We start from the raw sequence: 14,881 nt of genomic DNA on the forward strand, positions 1-14,881 counted from the left end.
TGCACCTCATATGCCTTCTACTGATGGCACAAAGTCCTGGCTGGCACAGATGCTAGATCAGCATTACAGTTAAAACCAGCTCCCTTCAAGTGCTATTGGATCTGCATAGTATAAGGATCTAAGATATTCTGGAGTTCAGTTTATTTGAAGATAAACACACTAGCAAGATTTAAAACCAAACAAAGTAAGCTTTTCACTGTCTCATTTTGCTTTTAAGATACCTTGATTACTTGTAAATGCAGAGAAGAAGATAGCAGGAATAAAGGAATAGCTTAAGTCTGGGAAGCAGCAAGGCAATTAATTTTACTGACTAGAGCCTAGCATGCTCCCAAGCTTATTTCACCATGAGCTGGTTTTATGACAGCAACTGATTACTCAAGAGACTTTGTATAACTCAATTCAAGTGGCAAGCAAGTTCCTTTTACCTTAGGAGCTTTCCTTGATTTTACAAACGGATAAAGGAAACAAAAATCCACACTCTCCCACTGCTGTTCCTTCTTTCAAAAACAGGAGAAAACTCTGATAGAATGGTACTGTTACACACACACCCTCAAAGCCATACAACAGATTATTTCTGACTGCTTGTATTCAAAAAGTGTCTTTCTAGAATGATGAACAAACCTTAACATCTTTCATTGATGTTTACTGACCCAGGGACACAGCTCCACAAGTACTAGACTAGACACTCAAAGTAAATGTGTTATCCATTTAAGAAGTACATGAGATTATTTTCATCTCAGCAAGATATTAGTACCACTTCTCAAGGCATAATGACAGAAAACCAGAGCAAAACCTAAAGTTTAAATAGAAACACTTTCTAAAGACATATTCAAGCAAAACCAAAACCTTATTAACATGAAGTTTTTGTTCTGAGACTTGTAGTTTATGTTGGAGCAAATGTTCATGACCAACACAGTATGAATTTTGTTGCAGTTGCAATTAAAAAAACAAGGGGAGCTACTTTTGACTAAAGAAATGTAACACCAAGCTAAAGCTGATAGTCTGACCTTTCTCCTATGAAGGAACAGCTCACCTTATTGCTTGTATTTTAGAAGGCTGGCATGTTGATGGCAGCACTACAAGTCTGCTGTGGAGGACAAGTAGTTTGTGGCTCTGCATAATACTCAAGTCAAATTTCTGTTTGATATATGAAAACGTGAATTAAGAGCTACTGATGCTGTATGTGCTGTGAAACACACAAAGATCACCATGAAATACTATCAGAGGACTGAGGCTTTGTCTGTCAGTCACTCGCTGATCCCAGCCTGTCAGCTGTCACTCAGCTGTAAAAAGCTGTCCATGAAAATCTACCATAGCCTCCATTATCCCCAGTGTTTTAGCACAAGATAATAAAATATGTATTAGGCCAGAACAGTAACAAAATCATGCCTGACCACTCTTGTTGAGTATAAACATGAGAATAACCTTGAAAACCGCTAATTGGCTTGACAACACTTGGCTTTTTTTATCATTATTTCCTAGTACAGAAGGGTGATGAGTCAAATATGCTTAAACTCTCTGTTAAAATTATCAGTTTGCTTTTCTTCTTTCTATATCATAAACACCACCTTTGCATTAAAGAAAACGCTAAGCTTATTACAAAATACCTTTTCCCAGTCATTCTGACAGCAGTTCCACTTCTACCGAATAACTTTTTACCATACATTTAAGTCCTTTATTGTTCATGGTAACACCCTGTTTTAAATATGCGCAAGGCTCTTGAGTGATTTTGACAGGCTCATTACTCAATCTTCTCACCACGGGTTGAAATAATGACACCGAAGGGAAAATTTCACCACCTGGAACTCAGCTGACACTGAAGGAACAAATCCAAAATTCCTCTGGTATTATAAAGGGACCAGTAACATATCAGCTTCCCTTCTGCTTCTGACCATCTCATCCTATTCTCAAGTAAATTCCGGTTTGTTTTAAACAAATGCAGGAAAAAAGGAACAATACGAAAGCAAAACATATGGAAGAGAAAGAACCCACGATAAAAAAACAAAACCCCAAAACAAACAAACTAAATTTCTACCTGGCATTTTGTCAAACACACAAAGTCTTACTAGGAACACACTAATGAAAGAGCCAGTCTCACTGCTACCCAAGTGAACTGAGATTTGTCATATAGTATCCACAGTGCATATAATCACGTATGATGTCACTTTTGGGGAGAAAAACAGGTCTTCTAATGAGGAGATTAAGCTAAATGAATGCAGGGATTAAAAGAAAAAGGTTAAAATGAAGTACAAGCGCTCTTACTAGAGCGCGATTCCTTTCCAAGCTTTGTGTGAGTGGTCAGGAAGCAGCAAGCGGCAGTGCGGGCGACAGCGGGGCACCACGCTGAGCAGCTTACCGTGTGGCCAAGCCTTCGTACTCACCTGCCCCAGCATGTCTGGCGCGATGGGGAACGTGGGCCAGATGGCTGAGTAGACGCCAAAGAACACCAGCCAGAGCAGCATGCTTCCCCAGACGGCCAGGTGACTGAACTGTCAAGGAGTAGGTAAAGAAGGAGAGTCAACACAGGGCACTTCCTCCAGCCACCTAACCTACAGATATTTCTCTGTTCAGGTCTCTGTCAGTCTCACTTGGGCCTGTCTACCGCACTTGGTTTCAGGCCAGTAGCACAAGGTTGTTTAAACAGCATAAACCAGTTCTCCCTCTATAATCTTTGCCTCTCGACAGGGCAGACAGATAGTCCTCTCGGCCCATCTGTCTTACTTGGAGCCCCAAAAGTCATCAAATTTTCCCCGGAACTCTGACTTCTCTCATCTAGCTCCTGCTTCCCGTTGTGCACGTGCCAGGTTCAACACACTCATCAAGGTAGGAATTTTCAGATGCTCAGGTTAAAGTTCACATGGACAAATCCCTTACAGCAGAATGTACGCATACAAGCCATGGGCACCACTCACATACATTCCACGGAAGAAGATTCAGTGCTCTGTAATACACTACCACAATCAACACTGACCAACTTCACTTTTTTGTTTGTTTTAAAGGTGTTCTAAGTGATTTACAGATATGCAATGCAGTTTACATCTTTACAGGTTCTTTAGTCTGTAGACTCACTAACAGTAAGCAAAAGTAGTGTTAAAGTGACCAAGAACATGTCCAGCACAGACTTCATTTCAGTTGCATTTAAGAAAGTCATTTTTCCTACACACCCAAACTATTTTGCTGTTCAGGATGATTTAAGTTGTTTTACTTTTACACTGCAGTGGATGGAATCAGTAATTTCAGTTGTAACAAGCAACTGAGCTCATTATTGGCTCCAGCTTTTCTGGATGCCAACAACTCTTGTGGCTGATGACTTTGGCTCCAATTCAGAGAAGTACCTGCATAAATCTTAATTACTAATTACATATGGGTTTAGGAACATGGGAATGAATTCACACACTGGTTGCTGTGATGGACACAGTGTGTTTTGTTTAGTTCTCAGCTTTAACTTTCTATTTGATGATTGTATTTGTTGACTTTTTGAACAGTATGTCTAAGAACCAAAGAAGTGTCCGACTATTGTGTTCTGCCCGCTGTGAGACAGACACAAACTTCTGGAAAGAGAAGATTGCTCCTCCTCTGGAAGCAGTGAGCATCCTCAGAAAGGAGAGCTTTCTCCAGCACAGGCAGTGAAAACAAACAAGCAAGGAGTCTGCAGCACCAGTGGAGACTGGCAGATAGCTGGGAGCAACTGGAGGCTGCCTTACAGTAGAAGCATTCATACAGCAAAATGTCAGAGGCGATGGAAAGAACACTCTTCTAGGCACTCTCAGCTGGAATTTTGTTCAACCTAGAAAGTTGCTGGGCTAATGAGCAGGACATAGTATAGGGCCCCTCCTGGAGATACACAGTGGGCAGGAAGATTTGTTTTCAGATTCTGCTATTTACTCTGTTTCACCCAGGAGATCTGAGCAGCAACTGCTTTATTTAAAGAAAAAAACAAAAACCCAACATTTTTTTTTCCACTGTAATGTGAATAAAACTAAGAGACTGGAAGGCTTGGTTGTTTTGGGGTTTTTTTTGTTTTGTGGGGTTTTTTTGTTTGTTTGGGGTTTTTTTGGTGGTTTTTTGTTTGTTTGTTTTTTGTTTTTGTTTTTTTGTTTTTTTTTAAGATGTGGAGGAAAGAGGGGATTTTCTCCTTTTAGTCTACTTGCTCTTCTGAAAACTAGGGACAATTCATGTCAAGATTCTGCCTAAAAAAAAGCCCCGCCACAGTGAGCAACTGCAGTGCTCAGCTCCCCAAAGAACAAGTACTGCAAGGCTGTATTCATCTTAAAGAAAAGCCATCCCCACCCAACAGCAGAACAGCACCAGCGCTGCTTTCCCAAAAGGATGTGACACCTTCTCTTGAGCCAGAGCCTTTTTTCCAAACAAGTGGATAGAAGGCTCAGGACAGCTTGGACTGATGCTTCCAAGCTGCAAACTCCTACAGATTTTACAATTAAAAACAGTAAAGATAAAAAGCAAGAAGGGAAACCGATCTAAGATATACTCTTATATTGTAGGAGGTGTATTTATGCCAGTGAAATAACATCATTTTTTTTTGTCTTCCTCCTGTTTTTCTTTCCTGTCTGCTAGGACAGTTTTCAAGTTTTACAGCTCTTCATCTTGCCCCTTCCAGCTCAGCAAAGACTTTGCTCATTTTACATTGTCTTTATCTTCTTCTCATGGTTGTTCCAATCATCTCTTCATCTCAGGCTTGTACCTCCCTGAATTGCTTCTGTACCTTTAAAAAAGCTTCTGCTTTCAGGAAGAGCCCACTTTGCCCTGCTTGGAAATCTTCCTTATACACTCACCCCCCCACACCTTTGCACTGTTGATCGTCCACTGATCTCTATCATTTACCCCTGGAGAATTCATGTGCAAAGCTGAACTGAGTCCATCAGACGTACTGAATGAAGTCAGAAAAAAGAAATCAAAGTGCTCTCATGTAAAAATGTAGACACACTGTATGGCTATCCTGTGCACCCTATTTATCTGAAAGAGTTCATATGGTGTGGTAAAACAGCGAAAAAAGCTGTAAGCATTTGGAAGAATGCCTACTGCAGTGTTCCAGATAGGTAACATGTAACATGAACTCCACCACACAGCTCCAATGTGCGGATTTTGTTATGCATCATGTTACCACTTTTACCAAAGCCTTTCTTTCCACTCTACCTACTGGATATACCAGGCTCCCAGCCACTTTGAATCTGCATTATTTATCTAAAGCTTTCAGCTGAACCCGTCGTGTTCTCCCAAGCGGCAGTGGCCCTCTCACTCTCAAGAACAAATTGCATGTAACCAATCCACTTGATGATGGAGAAGAGGCTTAACTCAATGTTGTACATTTAATACTTTTCAAGTAACCAAAAGATTCTCTGTGTGTTGATTCACTCACAGCTGAAACAATAATTGTAACAAGCATCACATTCCAAGACTACGAGAGTCACTGGTCCAAGCAATGGGTCGGGAATCAGAAGTGTGTATATATAGAAAAAAGTTGATTCTAAACACGACTTTTCTGTGCATAACAATAATTTCCCTATAAAATGCCAGTGTTAAAGAACACCAATATCTACTAAACATTATGGTATCTTTTAAAACAAAATTTAGAGAAGAGTGGATCATGATTATCCCCAAGTGACTGGAAAGATACCAATTACCCAGGGGGAAGGGAAGAGAGGAAGAAGCATCAAGTCATTCACAACATCACAGGATCTAAACAGGCTCACATGCTTCCAATGCAGACTTGGATATATCCTCTTCTAGCACGAGGGATTAATTTGTTTAAGTATTTTTGCATTTTGAAATGTTGGTATACAACATAGAACTTAAGCATAAGCAACAGCAAAAAGAGAACAGATGTTATTTTCAGATGAGAGAATGAGGCAGAGAATATTAGCATCTCCATAATAATGAAATAACCCATACAGATAGCATTTAATCTTTAAAATTCAGAACACACATCAGCTCATTGATCTTAACAATTCCTTTGTGAGGAATGAAAGAAAACATTATCCAACTAACAGAAGCACTGAGGTTACAAGACTGAAGGCCAAGGCCCTCCAAGAAACTGGTAAAACGAGAATATGGGAGTCCTCAGAACAGCTTGGTCTTGAGGGCAGAGTGTCTTAGTATGCCATGAAAACTAGATTGCCGTAAGGTATCTTATAGGTGTGGATCAAAATCAAAAGATCAGTGTTTCAGAGGGGCTGGGGGAAAGATGGGGAGAAGGGTGAAGGTTCATCAACACAGGAACACCCTCCTATCCCTCCCCCATATTCTTTGGAGGTCACTGCCCTGCCAGATTCTGACACCTACCAGTAACAGAGCACTCACTCATTGCAAGTAAATGACTCAAACCTAGGAATCAACATAACCGTTGGACTAACATCCTTATTACTATAAGTTTCCAAACAATCTCATCTGATGTGAAGTCACCAGTGCTTTTTACTAGCTTCGAAGACTTTTTCAAAGCCCGGTTGTTTATCCGTGGGCAGACACCTTTCTTTCCCCATTGCATTATTTTTTAAAGGAGCTACAGAGTACAAAGATTACATTCTTGATCTATTTCCTTAAGCAATTACAGTAGTACATGGATTTCATGCAAAATTTCCCCAATTTAAAATATTTAGAGATGTTGGCAATATAGTTTTAGTGTTCTCTTCCCACTTCTGACAGGCTATCCTTTTTCATCACACAAATTGTGCGATCTACGAGTTCGTTCTCCTCTCACACCCTGCACTTATGGAGCTTAGCAGTTTATCCGTAACATGAAAGATCCAATTAAAACACTGACGCCTCAAATGATTTTTAGTACTTCTTTTCTGTATTAATACTCATTAGCACACCTCTCTCCCTGATGAAGTAAATGATACTGAAGAGTACTTACTCTAGTCCACGCAGTTGTTTCTAAGCCAGCTTTCAGACAAACAGTGACTACAACATACTGCAAGGAAAAAGAAATAAAAAGAAAACTTCAGTATTAACACACTCAAATACAAAGGTATTTATGGCCCAATCTCCCCTTTACACCTAAAAAGTTACTACCATTTAGATACCAACCCAGGGCCTTGGCTGTGTGGGATGGGGGAAGGATGGAGCAGAAGATACTATTGGTGCATGTCAGGGTGGGGAGGGGGAAAACCATGCGCACAACATAAGCTTGATTTATTTTACTTGTACACTTACTTCAGGTTTACACCATTTTCTGATAGTATAAAAAAAACTGTAAAGAAATTCTACCATTCAAAAATTGCTAGGATACACAAACTTACAGTGTAAACTATGTTTCCAACAAATAAATAGTCAATTCCCTGGCCATTTGTAAATACTGCATCTGAAAGACAGAAAAATTATCACATTTGTTAATCAGTGTATCAGCAGAATGGATGCAGTAACGAGGAGATTTTCAGGAGAAAATAACTGGTCCCAACCTTGCCTTTTAGAATGTCTCAAAGCACTTTTAAAAGCTATGAGATAATGGTAACGCAGAAGTTGTGCTAAGCCAGGCTGCAGACACAATGCTCAGATAACGCGTAATATCCATAGTCCTGGTTGCCAAAAGCCATCCCAGCAAAAGGGGGAGTGTTTGCCAGACCCTAACATGTCACTTGCTGGTAAGAGCTGAGATACATCAGTGTCACTTTTTCTCTCGCTACCTGTTCTGTACTAGTTATTGACACCTCTAACAGATCCCATTATTTGCTCTGCCTGTGAAGAGAAAGCCTGTAAAACACTCGCTGATTTGTGGTGCAATAGAGCTGAATTAAGAAAAGCCACAAGAGATTCATCTATAAAGGACACATGTAACATCTAAAACATCTCACTGGAGGTTAACTCGGTAACTGAGCAGCATTCAGTCTCCACACACCCTTTCTCTAGTCAAGCGTGCACAAGGGTAAGTACATGTTAATCTAACATTTGAAAGTGCCAACCTTGGCAATACTTCAAATGTCTGTTTAGTCTTTCTTAGCCCTTGTTGAATAAAACCAAACATCATGAAAGCACATTTGACAGCAGCGCTAATGCCAAATGAACTCGTACTCACGGGAGCTTTCAAGCATTTCTCAAGCATGGTAAGTATTGCTACTTTCACGGGTTTTTAAGACAATTGCTAGAGAAATACACAAACAGCAGGGATAAAAAAGGCTTAAGATACAACCCTGGACGTGTTCCTAAACACATACTGCCTAGTACAGTGCTTCTACTATGAGAGTACCACTTTGCTAGACTTATTTGCAAAACTGGATCTGACATTCTTAAACTAGGGTCATCTACTTAGTTAACCACGTTCCGGTAACATAGGTCTCCACGATCAGTAAATTTTTCAAGTAAATTTTTAAGTCTATAGAGGAGCCCCTGACACCTTGACCTCCGTGGCAAATACTCTGCTCAGCTTACGGGCAAAAAGACTATGTATTTAGTCAGCACAGTCACCCCAAGCTACTTGTTATGGCTCTCTTCTACAGTGGCTGCATGTGGATCTCTCCAAAGAACTGACAGATTGTGAATATTTTCCAGAAGTTGCTGGTTTTATATCCCCACTTTCTTTTCTCTTTTAAACTCCAACTACTAATAAAAAGCAGCAGATAGACTGGTCACTAACATTGCAACAGGAGCTAAAGCCTGAGACACCGTGGTTAGGAATTGGTTTGGTTTCTAGCCACGGGCATCTCTATCAGCCCAACTCCTCCACGGGTACTCTGTGGCTTCAGGCATTTACCACATGATTCACAAATACACATCAGGTTTTAACAGTCACTTTGCTCTTCCCTCTAGAGTCAATGAAAAAAGTGAAGAGCACTAGAGAATTGAGCTCTCCATGTCCAATGAACCCTGCTGATGCCAGAAGTCTCAGTTTCTTAAGAAAACGGCATGCCTAAATACATATCAGTTTCGATAGATCTAGAATAAACTGACTTAATGACTCTGCCAGTATATTGCTCTAGTGCAACATCACAATGCACATTTAAGTAATTGAGTAAGTTTTGGTGTAAGTCTTTTTTTGAAGTTACATTTTAATGCATTAAGTTAATGACTTTTTTTTTTTCACTGATTTCCATGACCTTCCACTTTGGGAGGCTAAGCGGTCCTGAAAGGAATGATACTTCTGTTAATGAGAACAGCAGGACGCTCAGTGAACATTCATTTCTAAAGCTATACAAGTGCCCATTCATGGACTACATGCACTTCACATTCTAAAGAACTCGAGAGGTTAAAAAACATCCCAGTGTGAATGGCACATTTTTGTCTCTGGCACTGAAATCCCTTTTTCAGTTGAAAATACAAAGAAACTTGAAAACTCAATATTCATTCCTTTTCGGAAAGCAAACTAAACAACCTAGTCAAAGGAACTCACAAATTTACCATTTGAGCAGGTGAGTATTCCAATCTGATTTCAGTTGTTGAAATTAAAAGTACATATCTATTTAGGAATTAGCTAGAAAAACATTTACGAAGACTAAACCAAAAAACTGTATTTTTCTTTAACTGTAACCACTACGTACATCAGCCTAAAATTTCTGAAGTTGGATTTAAAGAAGAGCTATTTGAGACTAACATTTCTTGTAAAAATAGTGAAACAGAACAACAGAAACCCCCAAATCAAACCAAAAAACCACTCAACCATAAAAACCACTCTCCCCCCAAACCGAACTGAGCTCCCAGCCCACATGCAGAAGAAAGGGAAATCCCTTTCCTGTATGGTCCACAAGACAGCATGTGAAGCTGCCACTAAGGATACAACGCTGGCATTTTACTCAGTCAGGTAGAGAAACATGAACCTGCCTCCCACAAATATCTTTACCATTATGACTCTGATGTGAGCATTCATCTTCCCCCTCTTTCCATTTTCTTTCACCTCCTCCCCTATTAATCCATCCTGGAGCTGCAAAAGTTTTCTTGAAATTTGTGTTTTCCAAGAAAGAGTTCAAGTTTTGAAAAATTCCCCCCCCCGCCACCCCAAAATTCCTCATCTGATCTAGTTAGTCCTATTTCTTACATTAGTAAGAAACCAGATTTCCCATGGTTTTTCCTGCCCACACAACTACATTGTAAAGCTAGGTAGGAACCATATGGGATTTACTGTTCCCTGAAATACCATGTAGTTGCATTACCTTTCATGGCAAGCAAGACTTAATAAGCCTAATTTGTACAACAAAAAGTCTCATTTCCCCAGTATCTCTGATTCTTGATCTGGTCTACTTCCATTCCAGCCAATTAATTTTTTCCACAGACTTCAACTGTAGTGAAATCTCTCTATTTTATCCTACATTTTATAGTACTGTGTTACGGAATGGGAAAGATCCAACAAAATATAAAGCAAATGGTTGTAATACAGCTGCTGTAAGAACATTATGCAGTAAAAAGTTGAGATCTCAACCCATTACCAAAGAAAATAAGGCACTGTACAGAACATCATTCAGTATTCGAGTAAGACTTTTTGGCAAAGCAGCAGTTTAATTTTTCACATATTAAAGTCACTATATGAACAGTAATTATGTTAAATTAGACTAAGTTCTAAAAGCCACTAGATAACTAGCCAAGTTCAGCAGCTATAGCCTATTGAACTGTCTGTCAGCATTATTTTCTTGGGACTTGTCACGACCTCCCGTTCTGCAAACACACTGGGCTCTGTAAGACTGAACATCAGTTACTGACGTAAGAAATAACGAAGCCCTTACCATGCTCCAGCACTTTCAGTGGAAACCAGAAGAGAATGATGGAATGGATCAGGGCATTGATGCAGTGACCCCAGAAAACCTGAGGGAAAACAAACCAAGTCATCAGTAAAGTCCAAAACTCTTGACCTCTCTCTAACTCCTAACAAACACTTCATTGTGTAGTTTAGAGTCAGACAATGTTTGTCCTGAACTGAAATACCTAAACTTCTGCAGGATCTATTTCCTCCTACAATTTCTGCTCTTTCATAAGAAAACACTGGTCCAGTTGGATGGTTTTATTCTAATAACTTAAAATATAATAGGCAAGCATACTTACGATTTAAGATCTTTATCAAAATACAGCAAGCTGATGGAGTCACCCTTCTTTAATTATCACAAGGAATGATTTTAAAAAACTGATTCACTATTATGAAATGTTCTATTTCTTTTAATGAGAAATTACTTTGTGCCCCACAATTTTTAGCTTACAGATAATGCCATTTTGCACAAACGAGAGCTTTACATAGTCTACAATTTCCTCTTTAAACAAAGCAATCACACAGCTTCCTTGATTCAGAAGTACATTTAGATGTGCCTGTTATGGAATAAAGACAGAATTCCAAATGCTGGCATTTTCCAGCATTTAAATAGCAAAATGAAGTAAAATGTGTTCTTCAAAACTCAAAGTCCAAATAAACCAATCCAAATTTTATTTTGGAAAAATAATTTGTGAGTAGAGTTATATTAGTTGTGAAAAAGCCCCCTAGTAGAGAGCATGATGACAACTTGTATATGAAATAAAATCCAGACGATGTTATCCAGTACCCATGAAAGTGGTAAACTCGCCATTTATCGGTAGTTGTGAATTGGGGGGGGGGGGGAAAAAAAAAAAAAAAAATCACTCAGATATAAATCTTACCTTGATTCAAAGTTTACGGATATGTCAGCACCAGTTTCAGTTCAAGTCATACCAGAGAATCCTTATTTAAAAACTAAGGCTTTTTTTTTAAATAAAAAAATATAACCACTTGAAAAGAACTGGGAGTTAGATCAATCTTAATCTCAGTGGCTAGCATAAGGCAGAAGTAACAGTGGGGAATAAATTATTTTCCGATGAGAAAGACCAGGAAAATAAGAACGCTCATAGTTATTCTTAAAGAAAAAGACTTTCCCTTACCCTTGTGTTGAACCCATCTGCATTTTGAGTGATTTTGTATAGCTGTGGAAATCTAAGCATGCTATCTTGAGTACACGATCGTTCAAAAATTCCCAGAGTAAAGGGTGGCAGCGCTGTGAAAATCTGCAAGGAAAGCAAATACTAATTAAAAGCAGCTATAAGTTTGAAGTGGATCTCAGATAATATTTCAGTATCTAGACAATAGCAAAATTCCCACAGACTTCAGCGAAGACTTATTACCAACTAGCATGTTATTTGACATAATTTTCAAATGTCCAAGTCCAAACACGAATTTTAGCAATTCATAACTCTCAAATATTGACTTATGAACAAAAGAAGCATGAAAGAAAATTCTTATTATTAACAAATTAGCTTAAAACACAAGCAGTTAAGCATCAGCATCTTCTGATCTACCAGCTAATCTAGTGAGGGTAAAACACATCAGACTGCAAAGGAAAGACAACATGTACTTTTTCAAAAAAGCCTTGTGGGAATGGATTCAAATATAGCTGCAATTGTAGCCATAATTAAATATGTAATATGCTTAACCAAAGCTAAGTTTACAGACAAAGCAAATGTGGAAATCACATTAAAAAAGAAAATGTACTGAAACACAAAGGCCATTCTGTGTTACGGTACTTTGGGGATTCTCCAAGCAGGCATGAACTGATAGGAACAAATTAACTGCAGTGTGTGTCTGTGCTATGGGCAGACACTTAGATGACCAAGCCTCGGAAGTTTTCCAGGAGAGACAGCAGGACACTTTGCCAGAAGCAGAGTAAATTAGCCTCTGCTGAGTCCCACGTTGCTGCTCTTAAAGCGTTTCCAGGATCTGAGGCAGCTCATTTAAAGCCAGCTTGGGTATCCGTATTTCTTGCAGCCTGCAGTGCAGGCACAGAGTGAAAATAATACCAGTGTTCATGTCTGAATACTAAACTTCATTCACTTCCTTTTACATTAACAGTTTATATTGGAAAAGTAATTTCTAATCCTATACATACATATATTTTTAACAGTTTGGGAAGCGTTCTTGAAGTTAAGAAGCAGCTTGAAGTTATGAACTGTTTCAGTGTGTGTGTGCATACTTGCAAAAGTTGGGCTGTGGTTCCCACCAGCAGTGAGTTGGCAGTCAAGGAGTAGACAAAGAGCAACACAGAGGACTAGAGACTAGCAAGAATCAATGATTACATCCCTAGATCCAACTGGGAATGTGCTGCTTTTACTCATAAAGTGATAAACCAGATGGTTAAAATGGCAGCAGACTGGGGGTACAGAACTGAAACTAAGATTACTGGTCCAATATACTCCAGAAAGGGCACATTCTCACACAGCTTTAAGGTATTTCCTGAGGTTTTCCATGTTTATTGGGGCACTTACATTCTCACTTGAAGTAAATCTTCCTAGTGTTTTTGTTTATGAAGGTAAATAAGTGCAAAAGCAGGAATTACAATGCTATTATAGTTTCCTACACTTAATATTTTAATGAGACTACTAATGAAATAAAGGGTTAATATGCGCAGAAGAGAATGACAGAGCTAAAACCACTTTAAAATCTAACCCCTTCAAATTGTGGAAGTCCCCAATATCCTATCAGCACTTGATTCTTAGTGTGTCTATGCGACCAGTTCTAATTTTAGAAAATGCTGACCTTACAAAACAAGGGTTAATTTCTACTCCACCAATTCTAGATTATGAATTTCATCCGTGAGCTTTATGTAGGGTAGGTAGATCCATCAAATCAGGTTTAAAGATAATAGATGCAAATATCTAAACACGAATGACAGAGACCGAGTAACAGTCAGGAAATTAGGGTGAAGAGAATCAAGGGAGTGGAAAATCCCTGAATAAGTATCTTCCATAAAGAACATGAAATCCTATGGAATATGAGGGTTTGTGCCATCATTTTTAAGATTAATGTGACAGAAGTTAAGTGTTTCCATTAATACTACTCAGCGATAGAGATAATTTGCTGGCTTTTCCTGTATTACCATATATTTGGAATGAGTCTGCTTAAAGAAAAAAAAAATTAAATTTCCTCCCTCCACAGAAAAATGCAAAGGATTTTTCAGCACTGACAAAGTGTCCTAATGGCTTATAAATCCAGACACCAGGCCCCTCATCAGTAACATTACAAAGGTAGCACTGCTGAAAACACCAGCACAGGTCTATGGTATGCTATGGAACTTAGTCCCACAGATCCTCCAGACTTTAATTGATGTTACTGATTAAATAGTATTATTGATTGAAGTGATAAAGCCATGTGGCATTCGGGCACTCTGCAGAGTACAGTGAAAATCAGAAATCACTCCTGGACTGACACATCCTGCTCTTAGTTCAAGTGAAAAATGCTGGTGACACAGCAATGCAACCTCCCATCCTGTAGCTAATGTAGCACAAGTCAACCCAAAGCATCTAACTGTTAGAGGGTCTGAGGGGGGAAAAATAATAATCAAAACTCAAAAGATTAAGACTCTCTATCTATTTTGAACATGAATAGTCAGCAAAATATATAGTACAAAAGACCAAAGATGCTTTTGAAGAAGAAATTAAATTCCATCTAAAAGCTGCAGAGTTTTATGGAGGTTATATTAAGCCAAATGTGTATTTTCAAGACGTTTTCCCAAATTTATTTTTGTGATAAAAACACCGTCCAAAATTAGCTTTTTCTCTACCTCAGGGTGGATTGAAAATGGCTTTTACAAATTAACTCACCTTTCCTAACGTACATCCAAGACAGTTACCTGTGAGAAATGGGACACAACAAAAGAACATACAAGTCCCAAGCACTATCAAGTCAAGATGTGTAGCACTTACCACATTATACAGACCAATGCACCATCGCTCAAACAAGATCTGCCCAGAAAATCCATTAACGAAAGCAAACCAGAGCTGAAACAAAGACAAGTTACAAGAAGCTTTAGATTACTATTGCAGTACATGTTTCCATTTACAATAGAGGAGAGGGATATGGACCGCAGACTAGCATCTGGAGACAGCTGTTTGTCTTGCTCTAAAAACCAATTACCAGCAGTGCCAGGCAGTTATTCTCTTCTGAAGTCTT

At 38.9% G+C, this 14,881-nt stretch overlaps 1 protein-coding gene across 1 annotated transcript in view; it reads right to left on the minus strand.

Annotated features, from left to right (window-relative positions):
• Positions 1-1,617: 1,617 nt before the first annotated feature.
• The window catches only part of ATP8A2 (ATPase phospholipid transporting 8A2), a 208,662-nt gene continuing 195,398 nt past the window's right edge, over positions 1,618-14,881 (minus strand). Inside the window, exons 27-33 of the mRNA XM_035900437.1 lie at positions 14,635-14,709; positions 11,821-11,943; positions 10,665-10,743; positions 7,257-7,318; positions 6,872-6,928; positions 2,382-2,489; positions 1,618-1,695 (exon numbers count right to left, since the gene is read on the minus strand). Of these exons, the coding sequence (XP_035756330.1) occupies positions 1,618-1,695; positions 2,382-2,489; positions 6,872-6,928; positions 7,257-7,318; positions 10,665-10,743; positions 11,821-11,943; positions 14,635-14,709 (582 nt within the window). The remainder of the gene's footprint in view (positions 1,696-2,381; positions 2,490-6,871; positions 6,929-7,256; positions 7,319-10,664; positions 10,744-11,820; positions 11,944-14,634; positions 14,710-14,881) is intronic.

This window comes from Egretta garzetta, unplaced genomic scaffold, assembly GCF_000687185.1.
Source record: "Egretta garzetta isolate BGI_Z169 unplaced genomic scaffold, ASM68718v1 scaffold98, whole genome shotgun sequence".
NCBI classification, from domain to species: Eukaryota; Metazoa; Chordata; class Aves; order Pelecaniformes; family Ardeidae; genus Egretta; species Egretta garzetta.